General features: G+C 40.3%; 1 protein-coding gene across 1 annotated transcript; it reads left to right on the forward strand.

Moving 5' to 3' along the window:
- Positions 1–8,325: 8,325 nt before the first annotated feature.
- Positions 8,326–15,311, forward strand: LOC132481828 (sex comb on midleg-like protein 2). Its single transcript, XM_060086643.1, has 3 exons — positions 8,326–8,440; positions 9,135–9,389; positions 13,805–15,311. The coding sequence occupies exons 2-3, from the start codon at positions 9,164–9,166 to the stop codon at positions 13,840–13,842; spliced, it is 264 nt and encodes an 87-aa protein (XP_059942626.1). The 5' UTR covers positions 8,326–8,440; positions 9,135–9,163; the 3' UTR covers positions 13,843–15,311.
- The last annotated feature ends 644 nt before the right edge of the window (positions 15,312–15,955 follow it).

A 15,955-nucleotide genomic window follows, 5' to 3' on the forward strand; every position in this document is an offset into this window, starting at 1 on the left:
CTGCCTCTCCTCACCCCGCCCGGGGAAAGGCTCTAACGGCTTTCGAACCCAGCCCACCTAGAGGGCTGCACAGGTGACCGCGGGAGTGGCTGTTAATCGGCCACGGCGCGTCAGGTGGTGGCCTCTCGGCTGCGGTCCCAGCTTGGTCAGGCCGCGCGTGGGAACCCAGGTGTTGCGGGCAGAGTCTAGCCCCGGGTCCAGGGCGTCCCTGAGGCTCGAGGCATCCCAGGAACTCAGGGTGTACCCGGGGTTCGTGGCGTCCCTGAGATCTGAAGTGATTTGGGGCTTCAGGGGTCCCGGGGTTCATGGTCTCCCAGGGGCTTGAGGTAATCTGGGGCTTCTGGGGTCCCTGGGGTTCGTGGCGTCCCTGAGGCTTGAGGCAATCTGGAGCTTCCGGGATCCACGTGTTCATGGCATCCCAGGGGCACGAGGGGATCTGCGGCTTCCGGGGTCCCACGGTTCATGGCGTCCCGGAGGCTTGAGGTGATCTGGGGCTTGCAGCGGGGCGCAGGGTTCATGGCGTCCCAGGGGCTTGAGAGGATCTTGGGGCTCGAGGTGTGTGCACAGTTCATGGCGTCCTGGGGGATGGAGGGGATCCTGGGGCTTTCAGGCCTCCAGGGTTCATGGCGTCCCTGGGACTTGAGGTGACCCATAGCTGGCTCCGCCCCCGGGGTTCTCGTGGCGCCAGCACGTGGTGAGGCCCGGCCTCGTTTCCTGCATGAGGGCGGTGTTTCCTTACAGGACCTCTAGTGGCCGTAGAACAGCCGTCCTCACGCGGGAGGGTGGGCCACCGCGGTTGTTTCCTGCGCCCTCCAGAGGGCGGTGTGCCACGCTTTAGCTCCAGAGCAGTTCTGTCCAGCAGCGGTTTTTCCTTTGACCTTTTTTTCAAGGCCTCGTGTGCATGCGCCACAAGCAGCTGCTGAGCACTGCTTGTTGCTCCAGGAAAGCGATTTGGCTTAGCGGCTGGGACACTCTTTGGAGGAGAGGATTGGCTTTGCTGGAAGAGTGAGTCTGCATTTGGCAACCTAAAACTGCAGCAGCGCTGCAGGGGGTGGGGTGTGTTTCCTACCGTCTCTCCCAGGATGCCAGAAACGTGTGAGCTTTTGAGATTTGGCTACTTATTTTTTAAGTACTTGGTGCTGACTTTCTGGGACAAGTTGATCCATCATCCTTTCTCTTTCCCTGTCGGAGGAGGTAGGGGTCCAGGAAGGACCAAGACTCTCAGACGTTATATAGAATTTTTTTTTAATGTTACAACTTTATTTTTATTTCTTTTTAGATTTGCTTTTCATTGAGGTAACATTGGTTTATAACAGTATACGTTTCATGTGTACAACATTACATTTCTACTTCTGTATACCCTACAGCATGCTCACCACCAAAATTTTATATAGAATTTTGAGTTTAAAGAATTGACAAACTAGCGAGTTGATTCATTGTAACATCTTTTGAGACTGAGACGTTGATTTTGAGGCTTAGGTCGTAACTGCGTTTGACCAAAGACAGATTGGGCAGCCTCGTTGTTTTATAGTAAATATGCAAATGAGGAGAAAGAAAATAAAGGTGTGTGTGTGGAGAAATTCCCGCGCATAGAGCCTGTTCTTTGCTTCAAGAGGGCAGATGCGGGAGTCAGAACACTGCAAAATGTGAGGACCGCTGTAAAGCAGGGGAGTCCTTCGGTGTGAGCTCCAGGACCCACCCCACCGGCAGTATGGTTGAGCACGGTCGTTCGGTAGAAAAGACCCTAGTTTAGTCTGCTGGGGATCGCTTCCCTCCCTCTTCTACCCGGTTCTCCCCGAATTAGGACTGCTCTGGGGTTTTATGACACGAAGTGGTCAACTGGTTCAATGTTTACAAGTAGAGATTTTACAAGCAACTTTTCTACGCATTGTTTTATAAAGCAGAGCATGGGCTCGATTCAGTTTCAAGCCTGCCTGCAGCAAGTGCTGGGCGATGGGGCACATTTTGGTGGTATTATCCCCCAACGGGCCGACTTTGTAGTCTCTAAAGTTTGCCTAGGAGAGTAGAAGGGCTGCTTTTTAGAGTCCTGGGCAGAAGATTTAGAAAGTAATTGTTCAGTGTACTGACGCACAGTTTTGCTAAAAAAATCGGAATGATCTGGCCATTGTAATCTGCCCTGTTTTGCTGTGTATATTCTTTGCACTAGCTGTCATGTGAGACGCAGGTTTCAGCCCTCACCATTGTGAACTATGCCTTATCTGGTAAGTTCATGGCAACTTAGCTCCTTGCACCTTGGGAGCATAATCTTCAAAAAACTTCCAAATATTATAATGTGTTAAAAATTGCCTCTGAAGGCTATGCATACACCTAAAGGAATCAATTAGAATTTTGCAAATTAACTGAGAAATCTTAGTGGAATTGTCAGTAGCTTTACTCATACTAGTTTAAAAGATCAGTTGATATACAAAAACTTGTCTTAAAAATAAAATTTCAGTTGCCTTTGTTATTTTCTTTTGATTATAAAGTCTAAGCTTTATTGTAGAGAATCTTAACAAATATAGAGAAGTCTAATGAAGATAATTTTGCCACCCAGAGATAGTGACAGAGAGATAACCATTGGTATGTTTCCTTCTGCTCTCAAAGTTAAGATTATGCTGTATTTTTCTGCTTTGAATCTTACCCCCCTTTAAGAAGCAAGCATTTCACAAGCATTTCTAATATTAATAAATGTTCTTTGAGAATGTGCTTCTCATTGGCAATATACCATTCCATCATATGAAAATACCATAATTTATTTAACCAGTTTCCTTTTGTTTGGATAACTAGGTAGTTTCTAATGTTCTATTTCTTTTCCATGAGGACTATTAAGTCTTGGGACTTAATAGTTGGGACTCTCCAAATCCCACCCCAAAGTTTTATGGATGAGAAAACAGAGGCAAAAGAGTAGATGTATCTGGCCCAAAGCTAATACCTCTGGATAGCTAGAGAGCCTGAATTGGAACCTACACCATGTGATTCCTAATTTAGTACCATAGTCACACCACCTTATACTAGCTATTACTTTATTCTAATACTTTGGTCTATTGCAAATAAATGTACTGAATCCAAGATATGCAATGTAAATGTGATCTACGAGTTAATACTTCAAGCCTAAACATGTTCTTTTTCAGACCAACTTTAAGAAATAAAAAAGCCCATTTAGAGACCATACATTTCGCCTATTGTGCTATTTTTCATATTCATTAAAATGGTTTACCAAGTTGATATTTCACATCTAGTGTACCTGTAGTCATCTGTTTCACATTTTGTGAGATTCAATTTGAATTTAATTTGTTTGATAACAACATTTACTTTTGTACATTATTTCTGCATTTTTTATTATCATCAGAATTGATATTGATTTTTATTGTTTTATTTTTAAATGTCACCTTTAAAAATTTTATTTATTTATTTATTTATTTATTTATTTTTGGCTACATTGGGTCTTCGTTGCTGCGCGCGCGCTTTCTCTAGTTGCAGCGAGCGGGGGCTACTCTTCCTTGTGGTGTGCAGTCTTCTCATTGAGGTGGCTTCTCTTGTTGTGGAGCACGGGCTCTAGGTGTGCAGGCTTCAGTAATTGTAGCACGCGGGCTCAGCAGTTGTGGCTCTTGGGCTCTAGAGCGCAGGCTCAGTAGTTGTGGCACACGGGCTTAGTGGCTCCGCGGCATGTGGGATCTTCCCGGACCAGGGCTCGAACCCGTGTCCCGTGTGTTGGCAGGCGGATTCTTAACCACTGCGCCACCAGGGAAGCACCCCCCGCCAGTCCCCTTTTAAGTACTGTCTGTATGGTATATTTTTTCCCATCCTTGTACTTTCAACCTATTTGTGTGTTTGAGTTTAAAGTGTAGTAAGTTTGTAATACAACTTTTAAAAAAAAATCCATTCTACCAATCTGCTTTTTTACTGGAGTGTTTATTTCATGTACATTTAATTACTGATAAGGTAGGACTTACATCTACCATTCTGTATGTCTCTCTTTTTTTGGGGGGGGTAGTCTCCTCCTGCATTACTGCCTACTTTTGTTTTAAGTAGGTGTTTTCTTGTGTACCATTTTATTTTCCTTGTTCTTTTTACTATTTTTTGAGTTATTTTCTTAGTTAGTTGCCTTGGGGATTACAATTAACACCTTAACTTATAACAATCTAGTTTGGATTAATACCAACTTAATTTTAATATTATGCCAAAACTTTGATCCAGCATAGCTTTGTTTTCTGCCCACTTCTTTGTGCAATTATTGTCATACAAATTATATCTTATACATTATAAGCTCCCAAATACAGTTTTTTTTCTTTTTCTTTTTTTTTTTTTTTTGCGGTATGCGGGCCTCTCACTGCCGTGGCCTCTCCCGCTGTGGAGCACAGGCTCCGGACGCGCAGGCCCAGCGGCCATGGGTCACGGGCCCAGCCACTCCGCGGCATGTGGGATCCTCCCGGACCGGGGCACGAACCTGTGTCCCCTGCATCGGCAGGCGGATTCCCAACCACTGCGCCACCATGGAAGCCCCCAAATACAGTTTTATAATTATTGCTTTTTTAAAAAAAATAAATTTATTTATTTTATTTATTTATTAGGTTTGGCTGCGTCAGGTCTTCGTTGCTGCGTGTGGGCTTTCTCTAGTTGTGGCGAGCGGGGGCTACTCTTAGTTGTGGTGCGCGGGCTTCTCATTGCAGTGGCTTCTCTTGTTGCGGAGCACGGGCTCTAGGCGCGTGGGCTTCAGTAGTTGTGGCTTGCGGGCTCCAGTAGTTGTGGCCTGCGGGCTCTAGAGCACAGGCTCAATAGTTGTGCTTTGCGGGCTCTGGACCACAGGCTCAGTAGTTGTGGCACACAGGCTTAGCTGCTCCGTGGCATGTGGGATCTTCCTGAACCAGGGTTTGAACCTGTGTCCCCTGCATTGGCAGGTGGATTCTTAACCACTGTGCCACCAGGGAAGCCCTATAATTATTGCTTTATGTAGTTGTCTTTTAACTGAGAAAGGAGAAGAAAAGAGTTATAAACACAATATATTTACTGGTACTGTTTATTTTTTTTAATGTGGATTTAAGTTATTCTCTATTTTCATTTCAACTTGAAGGAGTCTCTCTAGTATCTCTTATAGGGTAGCTCTCTACAAGTGAGGAATTCTCTCAGTTTTTCTTTATGGAGAATTTCCTATTTACTCCTTCAGTTTTTAAAGATTAGTTTTGCTAGGTATAGAATTCTTGGTTGACCATCTTTTTGTTTCAGTGCTTTGAATATGTCATCCCACTTCCTTCTAGCCTCTGTAGTTTCTGATGAGAAGTCAGTTGCTAATCTTGTTGAGGATCCTTTGTGTGCGATGATTTGCTTTTCTCTTGCTGATTTCAAGATTCTCTTTGTCTTTTGCTTTTGGTAGTTCGACTGTTTTTTTCTAGGTGTGGGTATCTTTGCATTTATCATAATTGGAGATTCTTGTGCTTTTTGGATTATGCAGATTAATGTTTTGCATTAAAGTTGGGAAGCTTTTAGACATTATTTCTTCAAATAGTGTTTTTGCTCCTTACTCTCTCTGTCCTCTCCTTCCAGGACTCTCCCATTACGTTTATTGTGGCATGCTTGATGGTGTCCCACAGGTCTCTGAAGTCTGTTCATTTTCTCTCTCTCTCTCTCTCTCTCTCTCTCTTTTTTCTGTTCCTCAGACTATATAATCTCAATGGACCTTTTAAAAAATTTGGTGATTCTTTCTTCTGCTAATTCACATCCGCTGTTGAGCCCCTCTAGGGTTTTTTTTTTTTTTTTTTTTTAATTTCATTTATTATACTTTTCAAGTCCTGAATTTCTATTTGGTTCTTTTTATAATTTTTATCGGTTTATCGATAGTGTGAGACATTGTTCTTATACTTTCCTTTAGTTCTTTAGACATGCTTTTTTTTTCAGTTCTTTAAACATATATAAAATAACTGACTTGATTCCTTTGCTTAGTAAGTCCAGTATCTGGGCTTGCTCAGAGGCAGTTTCTGTTGACTTCTTTCCCCCCTGTGTATGGGTCATACTTTCCTCTTCCTTGCATGTCTCCTAATTTTTTAATTGAAATTTAAAAGTAATATAATGCAGCAACTCTGAAAATGAGGTTCCCTCCCCCTTCCTGGGCTCTGTTGTTGTTGCTGGTGCTGTTTGGATTTTTAGTGACTCTCCTGGGCTAACTTAGTGACTTTTCCAGGTCTAATTTTATTATATGTGGCTACTGAAGTCTGTTCACTTAGCTTAGTGGTCAGCTAATGATTGGACAGGGATTTTCTTAAGTGCCTGGAACCAGTATGTCTCCCAGCCTTTGCCAAGGGGTTCTTAGTGTGTGTTGGGACTTACCTTGAACATTCCAGGAGGCAGTTTACAAATCTGCTTTGTGCAGAGCTTCAGGGTCAGCAAAAAATGACAGAATGGGGCCTTCTAAAGTCTTTCCTGAGCATTCATACAACCATGTACATACATATGGCCTTCTAGATTCCCAGGAGTATCTCAGTGCTTTTCAGAGTCCCCTAATGGACATCTCATTCTCAGTTTTTCCTTTTAAGCTTCTTGGTCAGCTTCTTGTCAGCCCCAACTGGTAATACTACCTCTGGAAGCTGCAGTGTTAAGCAGTTGCCATTGTTGTGGGCTTTTTGGTTTTGTTTTGGTTTGTTTTTTTACCAGTGCTTTGGATAGGGCTGTTCACACAGAGCAGGCTCTGATTTAGGTCAAATAAAACAAGCCCAGAGATCAGAGGTCTTCAGTGGGCTGCAAGATTGATCAAATAGTGACAGTTGTCTGTGGGTGGAGCTTTTGGAGAGTTCCAAATCCTTTGTGCCCCCTTCAGTGCTAGGCTGGCTGCTGGCTTTCACAGCTACTGTAGTTGCGAAGCTGTTGGTTTGCAAGGCTGCTGCAAAACTGGGGTGAATGGGATTGTATTAGGGAAGCTAAAATGCCACAGAATTTGTTGTTCTTTCTGAGATTCGGCCATTTTTCTTGAATAACTGCTTTTTGGGTTGTTGTACTCCTTTAGTTGACGTCCAGAATTTTGAAAAAGCTAATTTTGCCAGTGCTGTCATTATTTTTATGAAGGAGTGGATTTTCTGAAGTCCTTCATCAGTCATCCTGGAAGTGCTTCTCTATGATGACTTCTGAAGTACTTTGTGAATTATCTGGCTTTTTGTAGTTATCTCTGCAGGAACAATTTCATGCCTGAGCTCACTACGATACCCAGAAGCAGAAGTCAAGAATCAATTTTATGTTTGTATCAACCCCAGACAGTAGACCATATACCAGCTTCATAAACTTTTCATAAAGAATGTATTATAATATTATAAGTAAAAGATAAGTAAAGACTTTTTCTGATCTTCCTATGATTCTGAGGTAAATATCTATAGAAAACTATAGAAACTGTATATTTTAGTACTCCAATTTTCTGTATCATTAAATGGGTATGAAAAAAGTCAATTATTTCTCTTCTTAGAATTTAACTGTCCTAATTGTAGAAATATCTCTCATTCACTGAAGTATGTTTTGCCTGTTAGTTTTGTAGTTGATGATTAAAAATAAAATCAAATGGTGAGAGCTCTCTTAGACTCATTAGTAATCAGTCAGTAACTGGATGGCTAAAGATTGCTCATCAGACGATTTTGAGAGGCATGCTGGCCCCCAGCCATTTTGAACTAGATCAAGTTTGACTTTGGTACTTTCTCATTGCAGTCTTTCTTCACTCTGGAGGTCTGTTATCCTACTTTATAGATTTCTATTGCACTTTATTTTTCCTTTTAGTTGGAGATTAAATCAAAATATTGATCGATAATGTAGTGTAACGTAGTCTAATGTAGTGTAATTAATAAATTGAAATGCCTTTATTTTCAGGATTTTGCCTTAAAGTGTGGTCCTTTAGGAAGAAATGCATTTGGTCGAATGATAAGTAACCAGTAGAATTGTTGTAAGGGTACCCCTTGGCCAGGATTGTCGCCTATAAAATGGAGTGTTCATTGTACCCTATCTTCTCTTTAACTTCTCTGAATTCTTAACTTTTCTTGCTCATGGGAGCAATCTTCCCAGGTCTTTTTAGACACATTACAATTGGTTGCCTCACTGTTGGCCTGAGAGAGTTAGAAAGATGTGATGACCCTAGAATAAAGGAAGCCTAGACATAATGCCTTTAACCCTTGAATATAATATCACTGAAATGTTTAATAGGATGAAATGAACACATCTTGTTCATAAATAATTGATAAATTATTGATGAAGTTATAGTAGGCAAATGATTTAGAAACAAAAGTGTTTTATGCTGATGATATGAAAACGCTTGAGTATATTAATTAGCTATAACAGACATTTCTGTTTTTGAAAACAGTAAAAGAAGATACAACAGAAAAGAAAAGCACCAAACGACCTTCTCAGGAACCTCTGCCTTATGTTGCTTCTCTCTCTCCTAAGTCCCCCAAAACAAAAGTGCATGCCTCTGAAGGTAAATAGTATTTACATGTTGCAAGACTGGGGAGAAAAGTCACTCTTCTATCACTTATATGCTCTTGAGTGTTGATGCTGGAAGTAGGGGAGTATATTCCCCCAAATCAGTTTGGCAGTTAGGCTACTACTTGGGCAGCTTTGTTGAGCTCTTCATTCCCTTCAGAAGTGCACAGTTGTCATTTCTCCTTAGATTAAAGAAAAACAGTTATAGCCGTGTTTTCCATTCAGCTTTGTGTTGCTAAAAGCTGATAGAAAGAGGAATAGAAAAACCTAGTACATTTCTCCAGTGAAAGTTTTAAGTGCCCAAGGAGTAAGCAAATGTTAGAAACCAACTCTGTGATCATATTGTAACAAAGAGTTGTAAAGAACTGCATTCCTAAAAAGAAATGCTTTAGTGAGGTGTTCATAGTCTTGGTGGCAAGACTGGCGAGGGTTAGTTGCCATGAGAAAAATAGGTGATATCATTAGAATCAATTTGGATTTCAGGACAGTGTCCATTACTATAAACACCAAGAAGGGGATGGCCATGCGCTTTGTGTTAGAGGTTTGTGGTTCAGTATAGCGTGGCTTAAGTGAACTGTTGTTGGCAGTTAGGGGATTTTTGACCTTTTAATAGTATTCGAGCTGTACGTCTGTTGAAGATAATTGCCTTTGTCTTTTTTCTTATTGCCTTTGTCTTTTTTTTCTTGTAGAAGAAGTATTATCTTCTGAGGGAGATGGCATGCCCAAAGGGGAAATGCTTTCTGAAGAGTCCAAAAACTCACCACTAAATCCAGCAAGTCCTTTGAATCCTGCCAGCACAAGTCCTATAAGCACTCATACTCCAGTCTCCAGGAGTGTTTCTCAAAGTGTGCCATGCACCTCGAGTTCAACACTGGTGGGGACCAAATCACCTCCCAAGAGTAGTCACCATGAAGTTACATTCCAGATGCAGAGGAAAAGTGAAGGTATATTCAAAAACAGTGATTCTCAGCCAGTGTGTTTGTCTTTCCCCTTAAGGTTTCCATGCCCCACAACATCCCCTGAGAGTTTATCGCATTGGAGAAAGTGCCAAAAGTGAGGAGGTCGAGTCCTCCCCTTCACCTCATTTTCAGGGCCAAGCTGCTACACATGCTCTAATCCTCATGGCATTGCAGAACTATTTCTGGGAATCTGGATCACCAGCCATGTTTCTGATGGAGACTTCTCAGTTTAGTGCTTTTCCATCCATTGTAATTTATCATTTCCTTGGGTACTGCCTGGACTCACAACCCTCACATGACTCTGAGGCCTGGAAGGATGCACTCCCTCTTCTTTCTGACGTACTCTCTTCCTTGTCCCTGTTGAGACCTTTCCTGGCCCCGCCTGTGTGTGGTTCCCAGATCTAGGCTCTGGCATTCTGTTGCTGCAGGCGTTTCCCCATTTTCCACACTCCCAGTCATTCCCTCCGACCCCGCAGGAGAACATGATATGTATGAACAGGACAGCATCCTACTCTTCATTTGGAAAGAGCCAGAGCAGCCTTCCATGTGCAAAGATAGCTACTATCCTGTATCCTTTTAAGGGTTAAGGGTGCTGTGGTGAGAGGAATAAGTGTTTTGTCTTTTGTCACCAGATAGGCATCTAGGCAAGGTTGAGGCGAAAAGGAAGTAGGAATCAACTAACTCCCCTGCCTTTCATAATGGATATTATCTATGGGCAACTGCACTGTACACATGCTGTGATACATTTAATATCGTCACCCCCATCTCCTACTCCGTGTAGATTGTCTCTGGTTTTGGAGTGATTTTTGTAGAGAGACTGAAGATAGATGTTCGTTTTATAAAGGGGTAACGTACCCTGAATTTTTAGATACTTTCACAATATATGAGTTCATGAAGACAGGCCTTCTGGTCTCCTAGTGTATATAAGACAGAGCCATTAAGGAGAAGAGCATGACTGGACTTGGATTATTTTTCACATAATTATTTATTTCATGTAATTATTTGAATAACACTAATATAATGTTCATAACCTTCTCTGATTATTTTGAAGATGTGGGCCCAATTAAATTATTTTCCATGATAGATTAGAAATAGATGAGCTCACAGTTGTTTTTTATTTTTAAAAATTTTAAAATTTATTTTATTTTTAGCTGTGTTGGTTCTTCGTTGCTGCACGCGGGCTTTCTCTGGTTGCGGCGAGCGGGGGCTGCTCTTTGTTGCGGTGCGCGGGCTTCTCATTGCGGTGGCTTCTCTTGTTGCGGAGCATGGGCTCTAGGCATGTAGGCTCAGTAGTTGTGGCTCGCAGGCTCTAGAGCGCAGGCTCAGTAGTTGTGGCGCAAGGGCTTAGCTGCTCCAGGGCATGGGGGATCTTCCTGGACCAGGGCTCAAGCCCATGTCCCCTGCATTGACAGGTGGATTCTTAACCACTGCGCCACCAGGGAAGCCCCTGTTTTATTTTTAATATAAAATTATAGTTTTATACCAGAAATCATTTCTTTACATATAGTTTATTTGTAGTAAAAGTAGTTATATGTTATTCAAAACATAACTATACCAGATTCTGATGACAGAAACCAAAAATCCCACATAAATATAAGTTAATTTAGAGGTATGGTTAGCCTTGCCAGTATTTTTTTTTTTTTTTTTTTTTTTTTTTGCGGTACGCGCGCCTCTCACTGTTGTGGCCTCTCCCGTCGCGGAGCACAGGCTCCAGACGCGCAAGCTCAGCGGCCATGGCTCACAGGGCCTAGCCGCTCCGCGGCATGTGGAATCTTCCTGGACCGGGACACGAACCCGTGTCCCCTGCGCCACCAGGGAAGCCCCACCAGTAATTTTTTAAGTATAAAATTGAGTCTGTTTTGAGTTAAAGGAGAAGACTTTTCTGTCTGGATTGTTAGAATGCCTTAGGCATGGCACGGTCTATACCATCATCGTTTTTACTTGGGTTGATACAGCCCAGCAGCATTTCTTGGTAGACCAACATTTTTATCTCTGACAAGTAGAAAGTAGGATAGATTTTACTAAAGAGTTTTTATTTCATACCAAAGTTATGCTATTTAAAAAGAAAATAAATAAAATTTCCCATTGTGAGTTCTTTTATCTTCTGTTTTTCTTTGCCCTTTCCCTGGGTGAATACTCCAAATACCCATAAAATGGCCAGAGCCCAGAGGATAGGAAAGAAAAGGTGCACTTTTGGCTAATTCACACATACAAAAATATTAAATTTGTATTGACGGTCCTTGTTTAGAGAAACAAATCCTCCTAGCAAATTACAAACCCCACTTCTCTTATCATACACTAACTTTAGAGAGTCAAGCGCTCTGGTTGAGTAAATGAATACCTGTCTGGGCACAAAGAAATTTCAATACAACGTAGTGAACAGCACAGCTATAACTTTTTGAGGTATGGGCACTTAAATTGTTTCATGTCTTAGTTACTTCTTCTTTAAACATATAAACCTTCAACCAAAATATCTATTACTATGCAGTGAAACTTGAAAGAGGCATTCAGTATAATGTTAAAGTTACTTCTGACCTAGCTAAGCACAAAATAATCTTGTTTTCTTCAAAATTCAGATAAGCATGTAAGGCTTGAGAAACAGGAATTTAAGGAATAAAGTGATGCTAAAAACCATCCATATTGAATACATTAAAGTGAATAAATGTAAGCAGTTATCAAACTGTAAATTCTGGGGATTTCCATTGCAATTAGCTAGTAAAATAAACCTAATCTGGAGATATCAAGAGGAGAAAGATTGAGAGAAATTCTTTGAAATATTTAAAGTAAGAAAGCAACAAGTTAGCTTAGATTAGCCTAATTTAACCCAAGTAACAGGTCTTTTGCTGTATTTTCCTGTGGCCAAAGTGGCCTCGGATTGCTCAGTCTCTTTTACGATCTTTGGAACTGTAAGGTGTCTTCCGAAGCTGCTTTTGTTGTTTGGGGGAGGTCAGGTGGGACATTCTTGAGTAGCCATCCTCAGGTCATCTTTATCTAGGCTTTCCCTGGATTTTACCTTGGAGTCCTTGGGTCCATGCCGGGGTACTTCACAGAAGGTTCCAGGAATGAGACAATTCCTCCCTACCTAACATCTCTTCTTTCAGGATAATGATCAGGTCAAGTATGATTTGTCTTTTTTCCCCCCATTGAAGCTCCGAGTTATATAGCTGTACCTGACCCCAGTGTCCTGAAACAAGGCTTCTCTAAGGACCCTTCAACCTGGTCTGTGGATGAAGTGATGCAGTTTATGAAACATAAAGATCCTCAGATATCAGGCCCCGTCGCCGACCTCTTCATGAAACATGTAATGTATCTTTTGATCCGGTTTTCCTGCCGTAATGACTTTGAATGACCTCTGTGCAGGCCCTTCAGTTGGATACTGATTAGTGTGGATGGTGGGGGAACCCTATCAACTGATTTTTCCATATGCGAGAAAGTTTACTTTGCCCAAAGTTAGAGCCTTGAAGGGTGGAGGCTGGATCTGTGCTTTAAATGGGTACCCGAGTACCTAAAATACTACAAGTCTTTGAGTTCTCAAGAGAAGATGATTCGGCATGGCCACTCGCAGGTGTCTTCTCCTTTCTAACAACAGCTACAAGGATCCTCCTCCCCACCTGCTCCCTGCTCGGCCCCAGGACCGTGAGTAGGAGGGGTGACCACAGCTGTGACAGGGTGTCCTCCTTGTTATGATGCCCGATGAATTCAGTAACTGTAAAAGATTAAGTGCAGCTTTATTTTAAATAGGAACTCATGAAAACCAAATAATATGCTTCCACGACATGAACTGCTTAATTAAGGAAATGAAGAATTTTAGGAGGATGCCTTGTGTCTGTTAAATAATGTTTATAGTCTTTTCTAACAAATCAAATTCATGACCAAATATCTATGTATCCTTTTTGACATTGTAAGAAGATCTGTAATAAGTTTTCGTATCTAACTAGCTTCACACAACTAACTGAATAGCTTTCAACATAAGGACAACACTGTATAGCACATTTACAGTTTGCATTAATGCTGATATACTCATATTCCCAGCCTTTCTAAGAAAGTTAATGACTGTCTGAAATTCATTTCTACAGTTCACAGTTTTCTACCCTTTGTCATAAATACGTGGTATTTTATTCAACATATAGTATTTAAAATCAGAGTTTGATGCTAAGGCCATTTTTCAAAGATACTGGGTTAAATTTCCTTTTTCTTAAAATTTGAAGTGAATTTAGAAATTTTCAAATGATGCTTCACATATAAGTTATATTTTTAATAGTTTTCAGGAAATAAATGCATATTCAGAGAATATATATTGAGAATGTACAGCCGCTCCCTATTTTACATGTCCTTATATGTACGTAACGTGACAAAACATGAAATCAGTATTAGTAATTATAATTTCTTTCTCTCTGTAGGAGATCGATGGGAAGGCTCTGCTACTACTCAAAAGTGATGTGATGATGAAGTATATGGGGCTGAAGTTGGGGCCAGCCTTAAAGTTATGTTACTATATTGAAAAACTTAAAGAAGGAAAATACAATTGAAAAAAAATGTGTAAGTTTAGATTAGACATAATTTTCAATTGTCTTGATAACTTTTTAATTTAAAAGTATTTTTATTCTCGTAGCAGTTTTTGTTTTGTAGACAGTTCCTCTAAAACTACGTTATATCCAGAATTGCAGAACTACATTACAAGTCCAGTCTACTTCTTTAAAACACATTAACATGTTAGTATTAGCATATTCAACTTGGCAGTCCTTTATGTCTTTTTATTATTTTACACTTGACAGTTTATTATTTAATTGTACAGCTTACACATATACTTAATGCAGGAAACAGAGAAACACCGTTGATTTTGATTAATGTTTATATATAAAACCAAAACAGCTACATCCCAAAGGGGAAAGTATCAGGGACTGACAGGCTCTCTAACGAAATCCATGAGAAGTTTTCCTTAGAAAAGAATTTAAAGATGCAACTGTAGATAGCATCTCGTTTTCAAATATTTTATGTCTGTTACTGCAATGTTCTGTTTGTGTTCTACCAGTTTCTGGAAAGGGAATAGCCATATAAGTTATTCTCCTTGCGTTATGATTTCTCGGTATGTTGTGTTCGTTCATATTTAAAGAAAAAAACAAGCTTACAAACTTTCATAAAGTGTTCTAATCAGTTTTTGATAAATTTCGAACAATTGTAAGAGAGAATGGTTGTTTTATGCAGGAGATATTATACTACAAGGGTGGTTTGGATGGAGTCTGATTAAAAGTTTTCAGTGAAATACCTATTATTTCAAAACTTTACATACTTTCTCTAAGCTTAGACATTTAACTAGGCATTCATTTCTCATATCTCTATATGAGGACACCTGTGCCCAAATTTTTTAGATATCTATATTTTATTGTCTGTGTTTATTCTTCATACAGATACTATACCATATTTATATATTATTCTATACCTGTAGGTATTCAGACAAGTAAATCTGTTCTTTTTGAATTTAATATGGCACTTTGCCCTGCCACAGAGGTAATGGTGAACTATTTATATAGTTGGATGTTTTTATTCTGAAAAAAATATGTGCATCATTTGCTATCACTAGTACCTCTCAGCTTAGTCTTCAGGGGATAAGAAACAATCCATAGATTGGTTTCCGTACAGGGAAGTTCTCTGTCCTATGCAATGTTGCTAGTTAATTTGCTTAGTTCTGAGCCATTTATTCTGCTAAATTTTGGAAGATGCATTAATTCAGACTTATCATTTGCGGCTTTATTTTTAAAGTTAGAACTTTCAAGGGGAAATGGTGCTATATGTTCATTGTTATTACTTTCTATAAGTTTGGTGTAATGTTAACAAGCTATGAGAATCTGTGCTGAAAGTATTAGCCATTTGTTATAAATGCCAATAAAATTTACACCAGGGCAAGAATGTACATTTTCCTTTTTAGAAAACCAAATGTACTTTTTTTTTTAACATCTTTATTGGAGTATAATTGCTTTACAGTGGGGTGTTAGTTTCTGCATTATAACAAATTGAATCAGCTATACGTATACATATATCCCCATATCTCCTCCCTCTTGCGTCTGCCTCCCACCCTCCCTATCCCACCCCTCCAGGTGGTCACAGAGCACCGAGCTGATCTCCCTGTGCTATGCGGCTGCTTCCCACTATCCATCTACCTTACGTTTGGTAGTGTGTACTTTATATGAGAATGCTACTATTTAAAGGGTGGTTTCATCTATGTTATTCATTTTGTGTTATAAGACAAAATTCTAATTTAAACTTGGTCTTCTCTCAAATTGTTTGAGTGAAGATGCTGTGCCCCGTTAAACAGTCCTCAGGTGTTTTTATAAACACTGTTTTACAGTTTTCAGATTTTAAAATGTACTAAAGTTTAATAACCACAGCTATTAATGTCAAAGCCTCAGATTTGATTTTACTTGCTTTCACCACATTATATTAATGTATGAATCAGCTAGAGTTGAAAAAGCAGCACTCTAGTAAGTTTGTGGCTTTATATGTCCAAATGCTTGGTTTTAACACTTGCCATTCCTAGGAGCAAAGGGCTGATC

This window comes from Mesoplodon densirostris, chromosome X (genome assembly GCF_025265405.1).
Source record: "Mesoplodon densirostris isolate mMesDen1 chromosome X, mMesDen1 primary haplotype, whole genome shotgun sequence".
Classification (NCBI taxonomy): Eukaryota; Metazoa; Chordata; class Mammalia; order Artiodactyla; family Ziphiidae; genus Mesoplodon; species Mesoplodon densirostris.

Excerpts from the sequence above, each read along its gene's own strand:
- LOC132481828 (XM_060086643.1), top strand. The coding sequence starts at position 9,164 with ATGCCCAAAGGGGAAATGCTTTCTGAAGAGTCCAAAAACTCACCACTA. Across the intron at positions 9,390-13,804 it reads GATGCAGAGGAAAAGTGAAG|GAGATCGATGGGAAGGCTCT; the intron begins GTATATTCAAAA and ends TTCTCTCTGTAG.